Here is a 16,380-nt window from a genome sequence, read left to right as displayed (position 1 = left end):
ATGGGTCATTGTACTGTCATCTGTCTATCCCAAAGATGTCGACAGCGTCGCTGCCTAAGACAGCCCCACCAGATCTGTAACTACCACAACACGGCGATGCCCCCGCTGTAACCACCACAAGCCACTATCGAAATCAGTAAAAAGATCATCATAAACGTGTCGTTTGGGGACAGACACTCGCATGTACCTCATCGCCTAGGTATTTTCAAAATCGAACAACCAAATAAACAACCATTCGTAGTTGAAATCAATTTAATTCATTCTAATTCTAATGAAATTTTGGAGTTGGCTGGGAATGTTGGACGCGATAACACGAAGAACATGATTAACCCTAGCACGTCACGTGTTGATTGTGGTGAGAAACGAGGATGAGGGCCAGAGGGAAAATAGGGAATAAGAAAAAAATACCTTGATCTTTGATTAGGAAAGAGTAAATCTAAACCCTAGCACTACTACAGAATTAGTCATAGATAGCACTCAATAGATAGCGCTTTTTTAAATAAGCGCTATCTATGAATATGCAGAACAATAGATAGCGTTTTTTTTAAAAAGCGCTATCTAAACATCTGATAATAGATAGCGTTTTTATAAAAAAGCGCTATCTATAAATAATTGATACTATTTTTTTAATTCATATTTTAAAATAAATTAATAGATAGCATTTTTTTAAAAAAGCGTTATCTATTGTAAAATTTAAAAAAATTTGGAAAAAGGATTTTTGGAACCCCTTCGTCTCAATATTTTACGTTTTTTCTTCTTTTTACTCTCATATTTTTTAAAATTTCCCCCTTTTTCCTGTTTACTTTCGTATTTGTCAAAAAAAAATTCATTTTCTTAAAATTTTCGATTTCACTTACGCTGTGTTCCTTTGCACTGATTTTACTGTTTACACCAATTTGCGAGCGAGGAAAGTTTTAAATTTTGCGTTCGTTTGAACTGATTGCAAGCGATGGATTTGCGACGATTTGCGATGATTCTGAATTGAATGCACTGTCTTCACCATCTCGCAAAAAGGAGAGGATTTGCGATGATTTAGTGGCAAAAGACTCATCTACCCTCTGTAACTGTGAACATTCCAAGTGAATAAAACCTGATTTTAACGTAAATTTGGTTCAGGTATCCGGATACAGTTTTATTCAAAAATTGGAAAAGAAGAGTATCCGGATAGATGGATTGCGTATCCGGTTCCAACTCTCCCTCCCCTCTGTTCTTAAACAGTAAATATTATTTACATTTAATTAAAAAATAAACATTACTTACATTTAATTAAAAAACATTATTTATATTTGGTAAGAAATTATATTACAAACAAATATTAAATTTTTAAAAATATTTATTTTACTTAAAAATATTTTTTTAATATTTTAAAAATTAATTTGACTTATTATAAATTAATTTCTTTTATTTATTAACAATTATAAATTTAAATATAACATTAAAAAAAACATTTTATATTACTAAAATAACTAGGGGCATTTTGGTAATCTTTCATTTCTACCAATTAAACAAATTTTTTAATTCTATCACATCAATCAAATCCTATCTAATTCTCACAAACTTTACCCTCAAATTCACTCTCAATTACCCACAAATCTACTCAAAAAAACAACAACAAAATCACCCTCAAATCCACTCAAATCATCTCCCCCAAATCATCTCCCCCAAATCCATTCATAAGAACAGAGGCTTAATGTTCAAATTCATTAATCCCGCTGTTTTATATTTCACTTTTGATTTGCGCCTAAATTTCACTTCGTGCTTTTCGTGTTTGCCTCCAAAATTAGGCGTTTTGGTGAGAGAAGTTGTGATGTTGTTCAAGGCATTACCCACAAACCACACCTCGAGTCAGCGCTCTCTTTTGCGCGTCAGCCCTCACCTCATCTTCAGTTTAGCGTTGCTTCTCTCATTCTCGCGAAGCATCACCAACAAACAACACCTCCAGTTCTCTCTTCTGCAACAGCCACAGTTCTTCATAGATCTACCTTTTCTCCTCACATTTCTATCTTATTTCAGCCATTTCGGCCTTAGAAACACCATCTTCACCGATTAGTTCTTCGAGGGTCCCCCTCATCTTTCATCTTTTTCTTTGATTTTAACCGTTTAAATCCTCGTTTACTCCGATTAAACACTTTTCCATTGTTTAATCTCCATTTTGATCCGTTTAATCGATCAACTTAGTGTTTTAGGGTTCTTTCACCGTTCGATTTAGGGTTTCCTTGCTTCATTCACGGTTTTGGTTCGTTTGCTTTAAGATTCGTGTTTTTCCCTTCGCGTCTAGGATTTCATTCGTTCTCCTTCGAGTTTTTCATTATTCCGCTGCGTTTCACTCTTTGAGGAAGCTTCGAAGGAGTCCATAGCGTGTTGTTCGTTTGGAGTTCTTCTCGGAGCTTGTTCCATCACCTCCCTTTGCCAAGGTATTACATTTTTTTGTTTGTAGGTGGTTTATGATTAATGTATTTGCATTGCAAGTTTGACTAATTCGTAGCTTGTGTTGTCAACAAGGACTTATGTGTTCAACCTCAAAATTTGCAAGAACGGCAAAACCTAATTCGACCATTCTCTCAATCATGCTGTTGCTTGTGATTTCACACTGTCGATTTTGGAGGTACCCATTTCCTTTCTCACCTACTTCATGCATATTTGCCTCTCTGATTTAGGTTTTACTTATGAAATTAATCCGATTTTGAACTGAACAAGAGCAGAACCTAGAAAAATCAAAAGAACCTAGAAAAATCAGAAGTTGTATATTTATAGCATATGCCATCTAAATTAATGTTTTTCGTGATATCTAATAATGTTGTTGGTGAGATGATTTTAGTAAACTGAAAAGGGTGAGAATAAATTTTTGGACCCGCAATCTGATTTTGGAGTTTGGTCCGTTTGATGAGTGGCTCCCAGATGATGATTAATTATGATATATGGCTAGGTGGATTTTGTGATATATGCTTAATTGAATTTTCACTTTCTTGCTTCTCCAAACGCACCCATTTATTTCGTTTTTGAAATTTGAAAGGGACTCTTTAGAATAAGTGCAACTGCATCTGTTTCATTATTTCAGTGTAAATGGCACCATGTTTTTTGCGTTAAAAGTTTCAACCCATGTGATTCTCCTCCTAATAAACACAATCACTTTTATTGGTCAGTGTCGTTTGTGTGTTTAATAGTTTCTTNATTTTTGAGGTATAATTGGTGCTTGAAGAGAAGAGTTCTCGGTATTATAATGCTTATATTTTCCTTCTCTTCCTTTTTTTCCTGCAGCCTCAATGACAATGATAGAGTAAAATTGTTAACATTGTCAGAGTTAACATTGATCATACCAACAAGCTTGTGCTTCTTTATGTCAGGCCATCCTCTGCTTTCTATTCCTTGGATGTTGCAGGTTACTTGATTAATTACACTTTCTTATTATGTAATTATATTGTTTTCACCTTATCTTAAAATCATGTTATTGACTCAGTTGGTAATGTTTTACAGGGTATATCTTTTCCAATGATGTTATTGATGCTATGGAAAAGTACAGTATGCACCTTGTTAATTCAGTGATGGAAAGAGCTGAAGCCACATGTAGAAATTTGAAGGCTACAAATGTAGATCCACCTTNCATAGTGATTTTTGGGGGNTTTGGTTTTGNTGTTCTGGTTTTGATTATCTGANANTGGTGATTTTGCAGGTGAACATGGAGAGGGTAGTCGGGGTAGGAGATCCGAAGGATGTAATATGCAGTGTGGCAAAGAAACTAGAGGCTGATACCTTGGTCATGGGAAGTCATGGCTTTGGATTCTTGAAGAGGTAACTTTAGTTAATGAAGTTTATTGATTCTATTTGTGTTTAGAGGGCAACACAAATATTTATTCATCAACACAAAAAACTGAAAGGACCAGTTGATGAAAAAGAAGATAACCAGGTATGGAAATTAATGGAGTCCACTACTGTCATTTCAGAAAATGTTTTTATATATGTGATAAAAATTTTAATCAGCACGATATTATTATCACACTTAAAAGGAAATTAGTAAAAGAAGAATCTTTATATCACTGATTAAAGAAAAAATTCGTAAGCACAGGATAAGTAAACATGATTATATCACTTTTTAACGTTTATTCATTATTTCTAATTTTTCTCATTTTCTCTTTCTATGATGTTATCTTATATACTATTTTGTATCTTTTTGGTGTTACTAAGTATCATATACCATCTAAGGTATTCAGATATTTTTCTTCTGCATTAGGGTGATCCAGTCGAAACTTTTGAAACAAAGATGAATAAAAACATATCAGATCCTTTATATCCCTTTTTAAGATGGTAAAAAAGAAACAGATAATTAAACAACATCACATAATTAAACAAAACACTAATAAAAGAAAGTGGAATGTTATTTTTTCTTTCAAGATATTAATTGAATAGATATAAAATTTTCAATAAACAAATAAATTTATTAAATATACACAACATAATAAATTATCATAATAGTATTTTTATGACTTAATTGGATTCTTGGTTGTAATTTGCAGGGCAATCCTTGGAAGTGTTAGTGATCACTGCNCCAAACATGCAGGATTCTTGGTTGTAATTTCCTACAATTCTATTTTAAGGTATTGGTCCTTTGTTGCTAGAATTCTTTTAAAATTAAAAATTTATTTTAATCATGCCGTAGTTGCTAGTATTAGTATGTTATGNCCAATTAATGATAAAATGAATTAACCTGATGCATAAATAGAATTGCATGTTGATCNTGGTAGCCCTATTCTGTTTAATTACAGTTATAGAAAATATGTTATATATATTTAGAAAAAGAACATTTGCTACTGACATTCATGTAAGATTTTAGTTTGTGAATTTAATTCAATTTATTGATATTTGGCAAGCATAACATAGTGCCATGTTCCTTTTGCAGGACTCAAACCATCATTAGGACATTTATGGTTCTGTGCCACCGTGTTTTGTTCGTCAATCTCATGCATGCCATGATAGATTTGTGAGTTTCTATTTGTTCTGGTAGCACTAAATCTATTTTTTACTTTTCTTATATGCTTCAATGAGGTCTGTGTCATCCATGAATATTTTTCTACAATTATAATCTATGAATTCTTAGAAATTTTGTTATGGATTTGTATGTAGTTAGTGCTTTGCTATTTTATTGAAATTGTGTAATGTTACTTTTAATTTTTTTTCCTTCAACTTGCATCTCTGTGGCAAAACTGATTTTCTATTAACATTGATTGTGTGCTGCAGTTGATTGCTACTGTTGTTCTTTTTCTTGCTGCAAAGTCAGAGGAAGCTCCACGCCTTTTGAAATTCTAAATCCTATTAGTTTCTGTTGTTCTTAATGTAACACCGAATTGGTTAAACAACTGCATTTGATTGAGTGGTATTAGAGATTATCTTCATTTGATTCTTTTAGAAATTTGAAGATGTTAAGTCATTTGAAGGTAATTTCTATTTCACTATTCTGAATGATTGAATTTCAGTATTATTTACAGCTAAGCAAGTTGTCTATGGATTGCATGTGGTATAGCCCTTGTGATGGGTGCGTGAAACCTCTTAAGTAAATGATTACTTATACTCAGTTGTTGGAGCCTTGACTGATTTCTTTTTTCTTTGGTTATTTTTCTGACAATTATTCCTTGAAACAATTGGACATATTCTTCTCTTAATACTTTGGTTAACTTGAATTAGTTTGTAAAGTAGCTCTTGACTTTGCATGTTTCAAGTTTTAGTAATAGTACTTTTGCTAAAGGTGATTATGAAGCACCAATTTTCCATCATTTAGGTTAGTGTGTTAGTCTCTCTTGTCATCATTTGGTCTTTACTATTGAACCTTGGCAAGTTGTGATTCTTATATAAGTTCTAATTTCTTATTCTCCTTATATTTTTGCTGAAAGATAGATTTATTGGTTTTACTACAGTGGGAAGCTCTTGCTCTCTTGCTCATTGATATAAATGTTAATCGGCTAAGATCTTTACCTGAAGAAACTACAGCTCTGGGTCTTCCTGTCATAATGGGTGCATATCTCTATACATTGATCTTTGAAAGTAATGTGTTATTTATTTTTTTGATATGTTGCTGGTATCATTTGACAGTGTCACATATTTTAAAGTTAAAAGAAAATTATTTTTGCCTTTCCAGGACAACGGGCGTTGATGAGATTCTCTCTACTTGGTTCATGAAGAAAGGCATGGAATCTTGACTTCGGAACTGGCCAACAAGCCATATTTTCAGCTGCTAAATATTTTGATACAGCATAGTGAATGGATACGCAAGAGCTTTAGGCATACATTCAGTGTAGTACATTTTTCTTAGTCATTAATTTATATATATATATATATATATATATATATATATATATATTGTCTTATAAAGCAATGTAATGTACTCAACGATTATTATTGTATCAACATTTGTATACTAAAGTAATGAACATTTTTAATCTTTATTGTTGTCATTTTTTTTAATATTTTATATTTTTTGAAGTTTGTACATAATAAAACTAATATTTATATTTTCTTTTGAAAAAATATTTTATATATTTAAAATATTTTATTTTAAAATTATTTTTTTTTAAAAATTTTAAACTATTTAAAAAAGTGCTATCTATTGGTATTTGATAATAGATAGCGTTTATTTAAAGAAGCGCTATCTATTGTCAGACATCAATAGATAGCGTTTTTTTTAGAAGCGCTATCTATTAATAGATAGCGCTGACATAGATAGCGCTTAAAAAGCGCTATCTATGATAAAAAAAAGCGTTATCTATGTATTTTTTTGTAGTAGTGTAGAATCAGTGACGATTGGGTTGGTTTTCTGGAATCCTCTCCTATTGAAGTCCCTGTTATAAAACCCAAACTCATTCGGTGGTCGGAGGTTGGGGTTTGGGTAATGGTAGAGGAATTAAGGTTTCAGAGGAAGAAGAAAGTCTTTCTTTTTTTCCCATTTTGCCCTTCTAAATTATTTAAAAAATCCTAATTCCAACTGAAAAGGATTCCCAGTCAGCAAAAAACTGACACCTCACTCAGCAGTTGCACATCTGGACATGTTGTAGTTAAGAATTTTAACGGAGTTACTGAAAAGGACTTAATTGAACACCAAATTCATTCTTTGGGACGAAATTGAACACAAAATAAACCCAGGGACCATTTCGAATTTTCCCAACCAAAACTGGAACAAAAAAGAGCTTTTAACCTAAAAAAAATTACTATTCAAAATGAAGTTCCAGTGCCTAAAAATAAATATAGTTCTTATTTTATTTTTAATTATTATAAATTTATTTGGCTCCATTTGTTTAACAAGGAAGTTTAAATATTTATTTTGTCTTAATTTGTTTAATGTAGAACTCATTTGTTTTAGTATTTAATATATTTCAAATTTTATAATTTGTTTAATTTGACTCTTTTCCATTATACTATCAAATTGTTTACAATACACTATACATAATAGTGTTTGAATGAGTTGTTAGATTGTTGCTTACATGATCATCTTACACAGATGCCTATGTGGTCATGTGATGCTACCGTCGAACCACGTAGTCAACCACCATCAGAGCAGTTTCATTCCTCCACCATCGTGACGCATTAGATTCCACCACCATAGCAAGTGCAGCACTAGTCAAGAGGAATCACAAATCACTTCGCATCACCATCTTCATGTTATCTCCTTCACTTAAACTTCGAACTATTGTTAATATAAAATTAAATGTCTTTTAGTTTCCCTTATGCATGTTTATACTAACTTTGATTGTCTTATAGAATTGTTTGCAAAAATTGTTTTAAGAACATCTTTTCAATTAATATATGATCACCTTCCTATGATCGTCTTATGAAAAGCTTAAAAAATGTTTTTAATATGAAATGCTCAATAACTTAATTTACATAGTAATTATAACAAACTCAGTTTACTCACCAATCAATATGAATTATTCAATATATAATAAAATGATATATATACTAGGTTTTCAAACTGATCCGCCATGACCCAAACACATTCAAGAAGAATTAAAGTCATTTATGTAAGGTGAACCAATGAAGTGTCTTCAAAGTAGACCAAAACTCTAAAATGTTATCTTGCACCAAACCCTAAAAGCTTATCTTGGTGAAAGAGAACTTGACATGCTACACTCTAACTTTTACAAAAACTCTTCATTTAAGAGCTTGTCATATGGAAAGTCGCTTTAGCAAAAGTTTTTCCACTAAGAAAATGACACATGGCCATTAGCTTTATAAGGATACTCTTCACTAAAAGCTTTCTATATGAAAAACCTTTTTAGAAAAAGTTTCCCATGAAAAAAATGATACATGATCACTACTTTTGTAAGAAAATTCCCACTAAGAGCTTTCCATATGGAAAGTCACTTTAGCAAAAGTTCTCCACTAGAAAAATGACACATGACCACTATCTTTGTAAGAAAACTCTTCACTAAGAGTTTGTCATGTGGTTACCATGCCTCATATGGGACACCCTCCATCAAGTTAGGTTACAAAACTAATAATCGAAGATTAATTTAAGCTAGGCACAAATACTGCCTTACAATTTAAACAAGATTGTTCAAAAATCATACACTACTTGGCCCTTAATACAATACCTAAAAAGAAATCCTACATTATTTAACCCTTAATGCAATGTCTAGAAATACTCCACGATGGCTCAAGAGAAAGAGCTTTGCTTCACACCTTGCATAAATAACTTTAGCTCTTCTTGAATGTGTTTGGGATGGCTATGAGGTATGTCATCACAAACCATATTGAACGTGCTTCACTTATTAGACAAACATTGTGAAAACCATGATCATATTGATAACATCTTAAGAAGTTTTTTCAAATGAAAGTTCCATGTGATCAATTTAAGAATATGTAAATGTTTGGACAACATGCCATTTTACCACAACCTTGAATGTTGAAGACATTGGACAAATATGCATGAGTTTATCTTTATCAATTGAAAATGTTTTTCTAAATGGTCAAAAACATATAATTTACTTAGTATATGTCAATTGATACAATATTTATTTTATCAACTACCTACGTGTATTAAATAAATAGCAATGGTGAAATTGCTTAGGGTTGATTTATCACAAATTGAAGATTATGCATTGTAAGATCGTAATTAATAAGTATAACTATAATTAATTTGAATTATTTTTTACTCTTCAATAAAAAAATTACTATTCAAAATGAAGTTTCAGTGCCTAAAAATAAATATAGTTCTTATTTTATTTTTAATTATTATAAAATTATATGGCTCCATTTATGTAAAAAGGAAGGTTTAAATACTCATTTCATCCTACTTTCGTTGAATATTTTATTTAATGTGGAACTATTTTTTTTAGTATTCAATGTGTTTCAAATTTCATAATTTATGTTCAATTAGATCATTTTTCATGACAGTGTAAAATTGTTAACTGGAGACTATACATGTTGGTAGTGTTTTAATGAGTTGTTAGATTGTTGCTTACATGGTCGTCTTACACATATGCCTACGTGGTCATGTGACGCTGCCATTGGACCACGTTGTCAATCATCATAGGAGCCACCATCGAAGTAGTTTCATTCCTTCACCATCCTGATACATCAGATTCCACCACCATCGCAAGTGTAGCACCAGCCAAGAGGAATCACAAACCACCTCACATCACCAATGTCTTCATGTCATCAAATCCACTTACACTTCGAACCACTGTCAATATAAAATTCAAATGTCTTTTAGTTTCCCTTATGCATGTTTGTCTTATAGAATTGTTTGCAAAAATTGTCTTGAGAACATTTTTTTTAATTAATATATTATCACTTTCTTATGATCTCGTCTTATGAAAAGCTTAAGAATGTTTTTAGGTTTAATACATAATTCGGTCCCTTCTTTTGGGGGTTTGGTTTAAAATGATCCCACCGTTGAAAAAAGTTCACTGAAGTCCCATATTTCATTAAAAGATGTTCAAATATGGTCCTTTTCATAGACGCCGTTAAAATCATAACGGTACAAATGCTAGCGTGGCGAAATCTCAATGAGTTGTTTACGTCGATGCTTATGTGGCGCTGTGAAGTCATTTTAATGTGTAAATATTTAAGAAAAAAAATGACGTAAAATAGGTTAAGTTTGGGTTAAAGTAAAATACCCTTATCTAAAAGTGATTTCGCCATTTTCTGGGTTCAACATTGTTATGAAACTGGTGATGGTTGTTGATTCCTTGAAGGTGTAAGTGGAACATCGTACGTACGTGAGGTAAGTGGTCCTAATTTAAGCCTAATTAGTTGATGTTATTGTTGTTTTATTTGGGGGTTAAGGTTTAATTTGATTTTATGTTAAATATAGGTATTTTCTTCGATTGACGATGATTTTGAGGGTATAAAGTTGTTGTTTAAATATTTTCTGTTGAGTTGTTTTGTAATACGTTGTGTATTGTGTTTTAAATATGATTATAATTGTCGGCTTTTGGGTTGTGGAAGACAGTGTGCAAGATTGTCGTCTTTTGGTGTTCATAGTGGTCCCCCTTTACATTAGAGTTGTAGGGATTCAGATGTCTCCAGAAAGGTCTGAGGTAGTGGTCCACCACGGTGGGACCTTGATAACAAAATACCCCTTTAAGTATACAGATGGAGAGATTGCTTATTGGAACGTTGATCCTGATAAATGGACTTTATTTGAAATACTAGGTGCACTAAAAGATCTGGGATACCTTCAAGTGAAAGAGTTATATTACAGCGTGCAACTGTTGACAAATTGGCAAGTGTACCAAATCGTACAAGTAATATAAATGGTAAGACCAAGTATCGTTTTTCCCAAGAGGCTCGTATGGCTTTCTCGTTCGCGTGAATTAAAATAATAAGACTTGAAAAATAAAAATTAATAAATTGGTTTTGAGATAAAATATATTAACATGCAAAGATAAAGTTGATTCAATTGACAAACGAAAACAATGGAGGAATGAATGTTGTTGGGTACTAACAATTGTTAGAAAAATGGTGAAGATGAAGTTTTGATGATGCCCAAATCAAGTCAAGATTTATCAAGATTCATGAAGATCCTTTGAAGACTTATTTTTGTTATGAAAAGCTTTTGTAATAATTGTAGTTTAATTGTTTAGGACTTAGATTTGTAGTAGGTTTTGATTCTTGTACCTTTATATTTTGTATTTGTTGTTTAGAATCAAAACTTCCCCGTTTTAATCGATTAATCTCTGATATAATCGATTAAAATTGCTACAAAAGCCAGAACCCAATCAGCTTTGGAATAATCGATTAAAGCAAGTTTTAATCGATTAATTAATCGATTAATCCTGAGAATAATCGATTAATACTAGCCGTTGGAGGTTTCTGATTTGAAAAACTAGTCGTTGTACTTATTTTAATCGATTAACACTAATATTAATCGATTAAATGCGTTAAATGGCCAGTTTCGTAGAATGGAAGAGTATTGGTCTGAGTCTATAAATTGGCTCACTGTTTCCTTCAAAAGCAACTCTTCCCTTGCGCTAAAACACTCAGAACTCTTTGAGAAGTGTGTGTTCTTGTTCGGCTTGTGAAACTCTTGTCTGTGGAGCTGGTGAAGTGCTACTACGGTGACAGAGGAAATAGCCGGTTCATCCTTGGTGTGCCTGAGGAGGTGTGTGGAGGAGGATCATCCTTCATGAAGTATTCGAAGGAGGTGTTTCATCCTTCGTGAAGTATTCGGAGGAGGTGTCTCATCCTTTGTGAAGATTCAAAGGAGGTGCAGGTTCATCTCTTGTGGTATCAAGAAAGGTGGTTTCTAAACTCTTACAAATTGTTTCTTTGTGATTGTAATTTGTAATTGTTTTGTGCTTAGTGAACTTTTTATCTTGGTTTGAGATAAGCGACTGGACGTAGGATTGGTAAGATCTGAACCAGTATAAAATTATCTGTGCAAATTTCTCTCAACCTTACTCTTTTATTTATATTTATTATTTGCGTAGTAAGTTAAATTGAGTAGAAATTAAAAGGCACGCGTTTGTTTTAAAAACCCTCTTGGTTTGTTATTCCACGCTAACAATTCCGCTGCAGCCGATTCTAACAACAATTTCATCTATTCCGCTCTCTCTTACATACTACCCTTGAATATTATATTGATTAAATTGTTATGCGACTTTCTTAGCCTCCCTTAACCCGATCCCTTGGCGAAAAGGGCCTAATACTAATTACTGGCTTGCTATCCCTAGCCTCCCCTAGTAATTAATACCGCATTATAAACAGAAGTTAGCGCAATTGATCGTCCTACCCCTATCCCTAGGTGGTATTGCAAAATCAAGAGAATACTCACCAGTTCATGTCATTACTGTACGTTCCCATATCAATAACGACAAACATCAATATATCGAATGAGTTAAACGATAAAGGCCTTAAGCACAGATGATAACCCAACAATAATCAATCAAAACATATGGAGACCATATAAATATTCAATAGTTTCAATAATAGAGAGCATCAAAAGATTACATTGTTTTCCCCAACAACAATAGGGTTTAGTTCACCATAGACATGGTGAAACTAGATGAAAAATGGGAGAAGAATGGAAGAGCAAACCCTAGAAAAGATGAAAAGGAGCCTAAGCATCCAAGAGATCCTCTCCAGAGAGCAAAATTAGGTCTGGTCGTTCTCCCCTGTCAAAAGAATGACTCTGAATTCGTAATGGGGGTATTTATAGGTGAGGAGTGCGTCAAAAACAAGCCCAAGTCCAGCGAGCCACCGCCGGGCGATTTAAGTGTGCCGTCCGGCGGTTTCCCATAACCTGCCGCCACCGCCCGACGGTTTCCCTCAGTGCCCATTTCCATGCTTACTTCTCGTCCTGGACCACCCAGTGGTTTAAGTGTGCTTGGGCGGTGCATCGACTCTTCAAATCTTCATTTTTCTGCTCTCTTCTTGAGTCAACGACCTGTAACTTTAACTCCATTCTTACTTTTCTCAAATTAGCTACAAAACAATGCAAAATAAGCNTAAAATNNCTAAAAANANCTTTTGACTCTCTCCAGACTCATTTATTGAGTTTTGCTTGATTCTGAGCTCATTCCAAGTAGTAAAGGGTGTAATTTGGTCCAAATTGACATATGAAAATAACTGTTTTTCAACCTTCATCAGCAACATGTGTTACATAAACTGTATGATGATAAAGGAACAATAAATATGATGAAGGTGGCAAACTTTTTAGGGAAAGTTGACTTGTATGTTGTACATGGCGTGGACCATGCAAAGGTTGTAGAACATGATGTGAACCAAATTGATTTTCTTTGTGAAGCTGAAGCACCTAGTTCGAGTGGTGAAGGTAGTGGTGAAGGAAATATGGACGAGGTTGAAGTGCATAATGAGGTTGAAGTAGGGGTGCAGTTGTTAACTGAGGGTGGGTTGGTTAGTAAGGGTGAATTGGTTAATGAGGATGATTTGTTGGGGACAGCTGGTAGATTGGAGGTGGATATAATCTGAGTTAATACATAAATTTGGATATTGAATCTAGTATTATTTTTGTCTCTATGTTGATGAATTTACATGATGATATTAGTTAGGAATGTTATGTCTTTAGCTGGATGAGTTTGAAATATTAAATTATGAACGGTTTATATTTGTTATTATCTGCATTATCTTATCTTCTTTTGATTTGTGGTTGTTTACTTTTGTTTTTTTTTTCAATAATTGTCATTATAGTGTGAGCAAAAATGTTTCAAAGAGTTGAAAGTAAAAACCAATATATTGGAAGATAGTTTTGTTTTAAATCTTCTCATGTTTTTTTTTGTTGAATGTAATAATGTATGTAAAATATGTGTTTTAGTCATTTATTATCTTGAAAAAACTTTAGATAACTATATACTTTAATTTGAGTTACTTTTGTTGAATGGCTATCATTTCTTTCCTTTATATATATGTATTTTGGTTATTCTCTAAATGGCTAAATCCATTTTTGTATCAATTATGTAGAAAAAAAATTTCGAATTGTTACATATTAATTATTTTGCCTTTTAAATATTGTAACTGCTTTTTTTATAGTTATTGTTTATAAATATATTTTTATAGATTTAATATTTATATTTTACTAATAATTAAAATAATTATTTTTTTAGTTTTTATTAAACAATTTTATGATTCTGTTGGTCACATATTTTATTCTTTTTCTCTGTCTCTCTGCACAACCTATAAGGGCCAGCTATATTAGCCAATGCAAAAAGAAAAGGACTTTTTTTTAAATAGACATAAATATTTTTTTGGCAATTCCAACATTTTTTTAATACTACAAAATATAGTATTCAATAAATATACTAATTTGATTTAAAAAGCTGTTCTGTTATTCTTAAATTAACAATGTTTATATGCTACATCTATATACTTTTTAAGAAAATAAATTAATTGAATAATCATTTCTTATGATTATTAATACGAATAAACTTATAATAAAAAAAAAAAGTAGAAGCAGAAAAAAGAGTTTTTCTATTTTTTGTCACGCAACATGTGTGAGGACCTAAATAAATGTATTACATTAATGGCATTAGGTTTCTTTATTATTAAATCACACAGACAACATAAATAAAGTTTTACAAACATCCTCGTTCATTTGTGTATATTCAGCTTATCTTGCTAGAACTCATTTCCTCCTTTTTCTTTGTCTTCTCTCTATCAAATCTTTTCACAAAGTTGTTGGATTTTTGTTTAAGTGGTGTTCAAGCATCCACGGTGTAGAGGACTTCCTAATCAACCGATCATTCTCTGATTTTAGTGAGTAAGTTGTTCTTGCTCTTTCTCCACTGTTTTGAAAGCCTATACCATGCAATCTGCTGGTTGCATGTGTCTTTTGCTTTCTTTCTTCCAATCTCTGTCAAACCCTAGCTCTAAGAGTTGTTCTTGATCACAACTTTATGGTTTGTAGGGTGTTGTCTAGGTTCTGTGCGACTCTTGGTACTATAGAGACTGGTCTTGAACTGAGTTGTGAAGTTGCAAGGTAAGGGGTGCTAGTTATATTCTTTATTTTAATCGTGTGATGTGAATGCATGATAAATTTTGAAGTGGTATGTTGTTGGAGGCATAAATTAGGTTTTAGTAACTTAAGTTGCATGTATTGAAGTTTTGAATCTGTGAATCTGGAATTTGATGACTATAAACTGTTTTGGATGATTTGGAATGCTGAAATTGTGTATGTGGAAGTGTTTTGAGTGAGAATTCTATTGTAGCATTGCTTAGATAGAAAGTCAAGTGTTTTGGGGATTGTTTTAGGTTATTTAGAGAAAGTGAGGTGGTAATTTTGAGTAATTGGGGTTTTGAGTACACTTGGGCTGTTTGGGTAGTTCAAATAGGTCAATTGTGACTTGTTTGAAGTGTTGAACTGGTCTAAAACAGGTTAGAAGTGGTAGAATTGGTGTAAGGTCATTAAGTTGGGGAATTTAGTCTTTTAGAATTGAATTTGAGTCGTAACCACTTTAGATTCATCGTAGGAATGTTTGAAATCACCTAGACAAGTTTAATTAGGTCTAAATCACGAGTTAAAGGTTCAAACCAGTGAAAATTTTGTCATGAAGGTGAAAGTTACATCTTAGGTTGGTTTTAGTCCATTTTAGGGGTTTTGCATTATTGAGTTGGTTTAGTACATCTAATTCCTACCCAAATGACCAATGCAATACTTTACTTTCATCTATAAACATGTTTCATATCAATATTAGTGTTACAAATTTTAAATTGATCAATTGGGTATGTCTAAGATGCACCAAAACCAGAAAAGTCAGGTTGTTGTAAAAAACTGATAAGAATAATCGATTATCTCACTTAATAATCGATTATTCTAGTCAAAAAGTCATATTTTCTTTAAAGCCCTTGTAAATAATCGATTATTGTCGTCGGAAAATCATCCAAGACAATTTTTGGGGTTTCAGGTATCATTTTTTGATGTTCTTTAGGTTGTTTTAAGGGTTTTGGACCTTTCTTAAACTGTTGGTGGTGGTTTCAAAGCCATTTTCTTTGTCTAAGTATGAGTTACGGGGGTTTTTGTTGTTTAATGGTTCTTCTGGGACTGTTATTGTCTGGTAATGTATATGGAAGGATTTCATGCGATTTGGATTGATTAATGTGTTTGCTTGACAGAGTGTCATGTAAGTTTACATATTAGACTTGTGTGGGTTGTAAGAATATAATTGTGAATCAAGATGATATAATTGAGTATGATTTGGAAATCTCAAGGTGAGATGGTTGGAAGTGATGGTAGAGGATTTGTTGTTGTCTTGTATAAATGTATGGAGCTTTGAAATAGTAAGTCTATTCCGACACTCTAAGGATCATTCATGCTCAAATAAAGAAGAATGATGCCTGTGGTGAGAGTAGCAGGAGGTTCTTGTTTATTGGCTTAGAGTTTAGCCATAGACTGGTATAAAGACTAACCTTGTATAGTGTTGGGAAGTGCCAGCTGAA

The 16,380-nt window shown here is 32.5% G+C and overlaps 1 protein-coding gene across 1 annotated transcript; it reads left to right on the top strand.

Moving 5' to 3' along the window:
- Positions 1-35: 35 nt before the first annotated feature.
- On the top strand, positions 36-6,359 carry LOC106763963. The gene is made up of 9 exons (XM_022780822.1): positions 36-76; positions 948-1,060; positions 1,117-1,184; positions 3,277-3,379; positions 3,475-3,587; positions 3,671-3,789; positions 4,512-4,592; positions 4,871-4,975; positions 6,128-6,359. Exons 1-9 carry the CDS (start codon positions 36-38, stop codon positions 6,186-6,188), a joined length of 804 nt encoding a protein of 267 aa, XP_022636543.1. The 3' UTR covers positions 6,189-6,359.
- The last annotated feature ends 10,021 nt before the right edge of the window (positions 6,360-16,380 follow it).

Source organism: Vigna radiata, chromosome 1, assembly GCF_000741045.1.
Source record: "Vigna radiata var. radiata cultivar VC1973A chromosome 1, Vradiata_ver6, whole genome shotgun sequence".
Taxonomy (NCBI): Eukaryota; Viridiplantae; Streptophyta; class Magnoliopsida; order Fabales; family Fabaceae; genus Vigna; species Vigna radiata.
The sequence above is the reverse complement of the archived record's forward strand: the minus strand, read 5'-3'. Positions and strand labels throughout refer to the sequence as shown.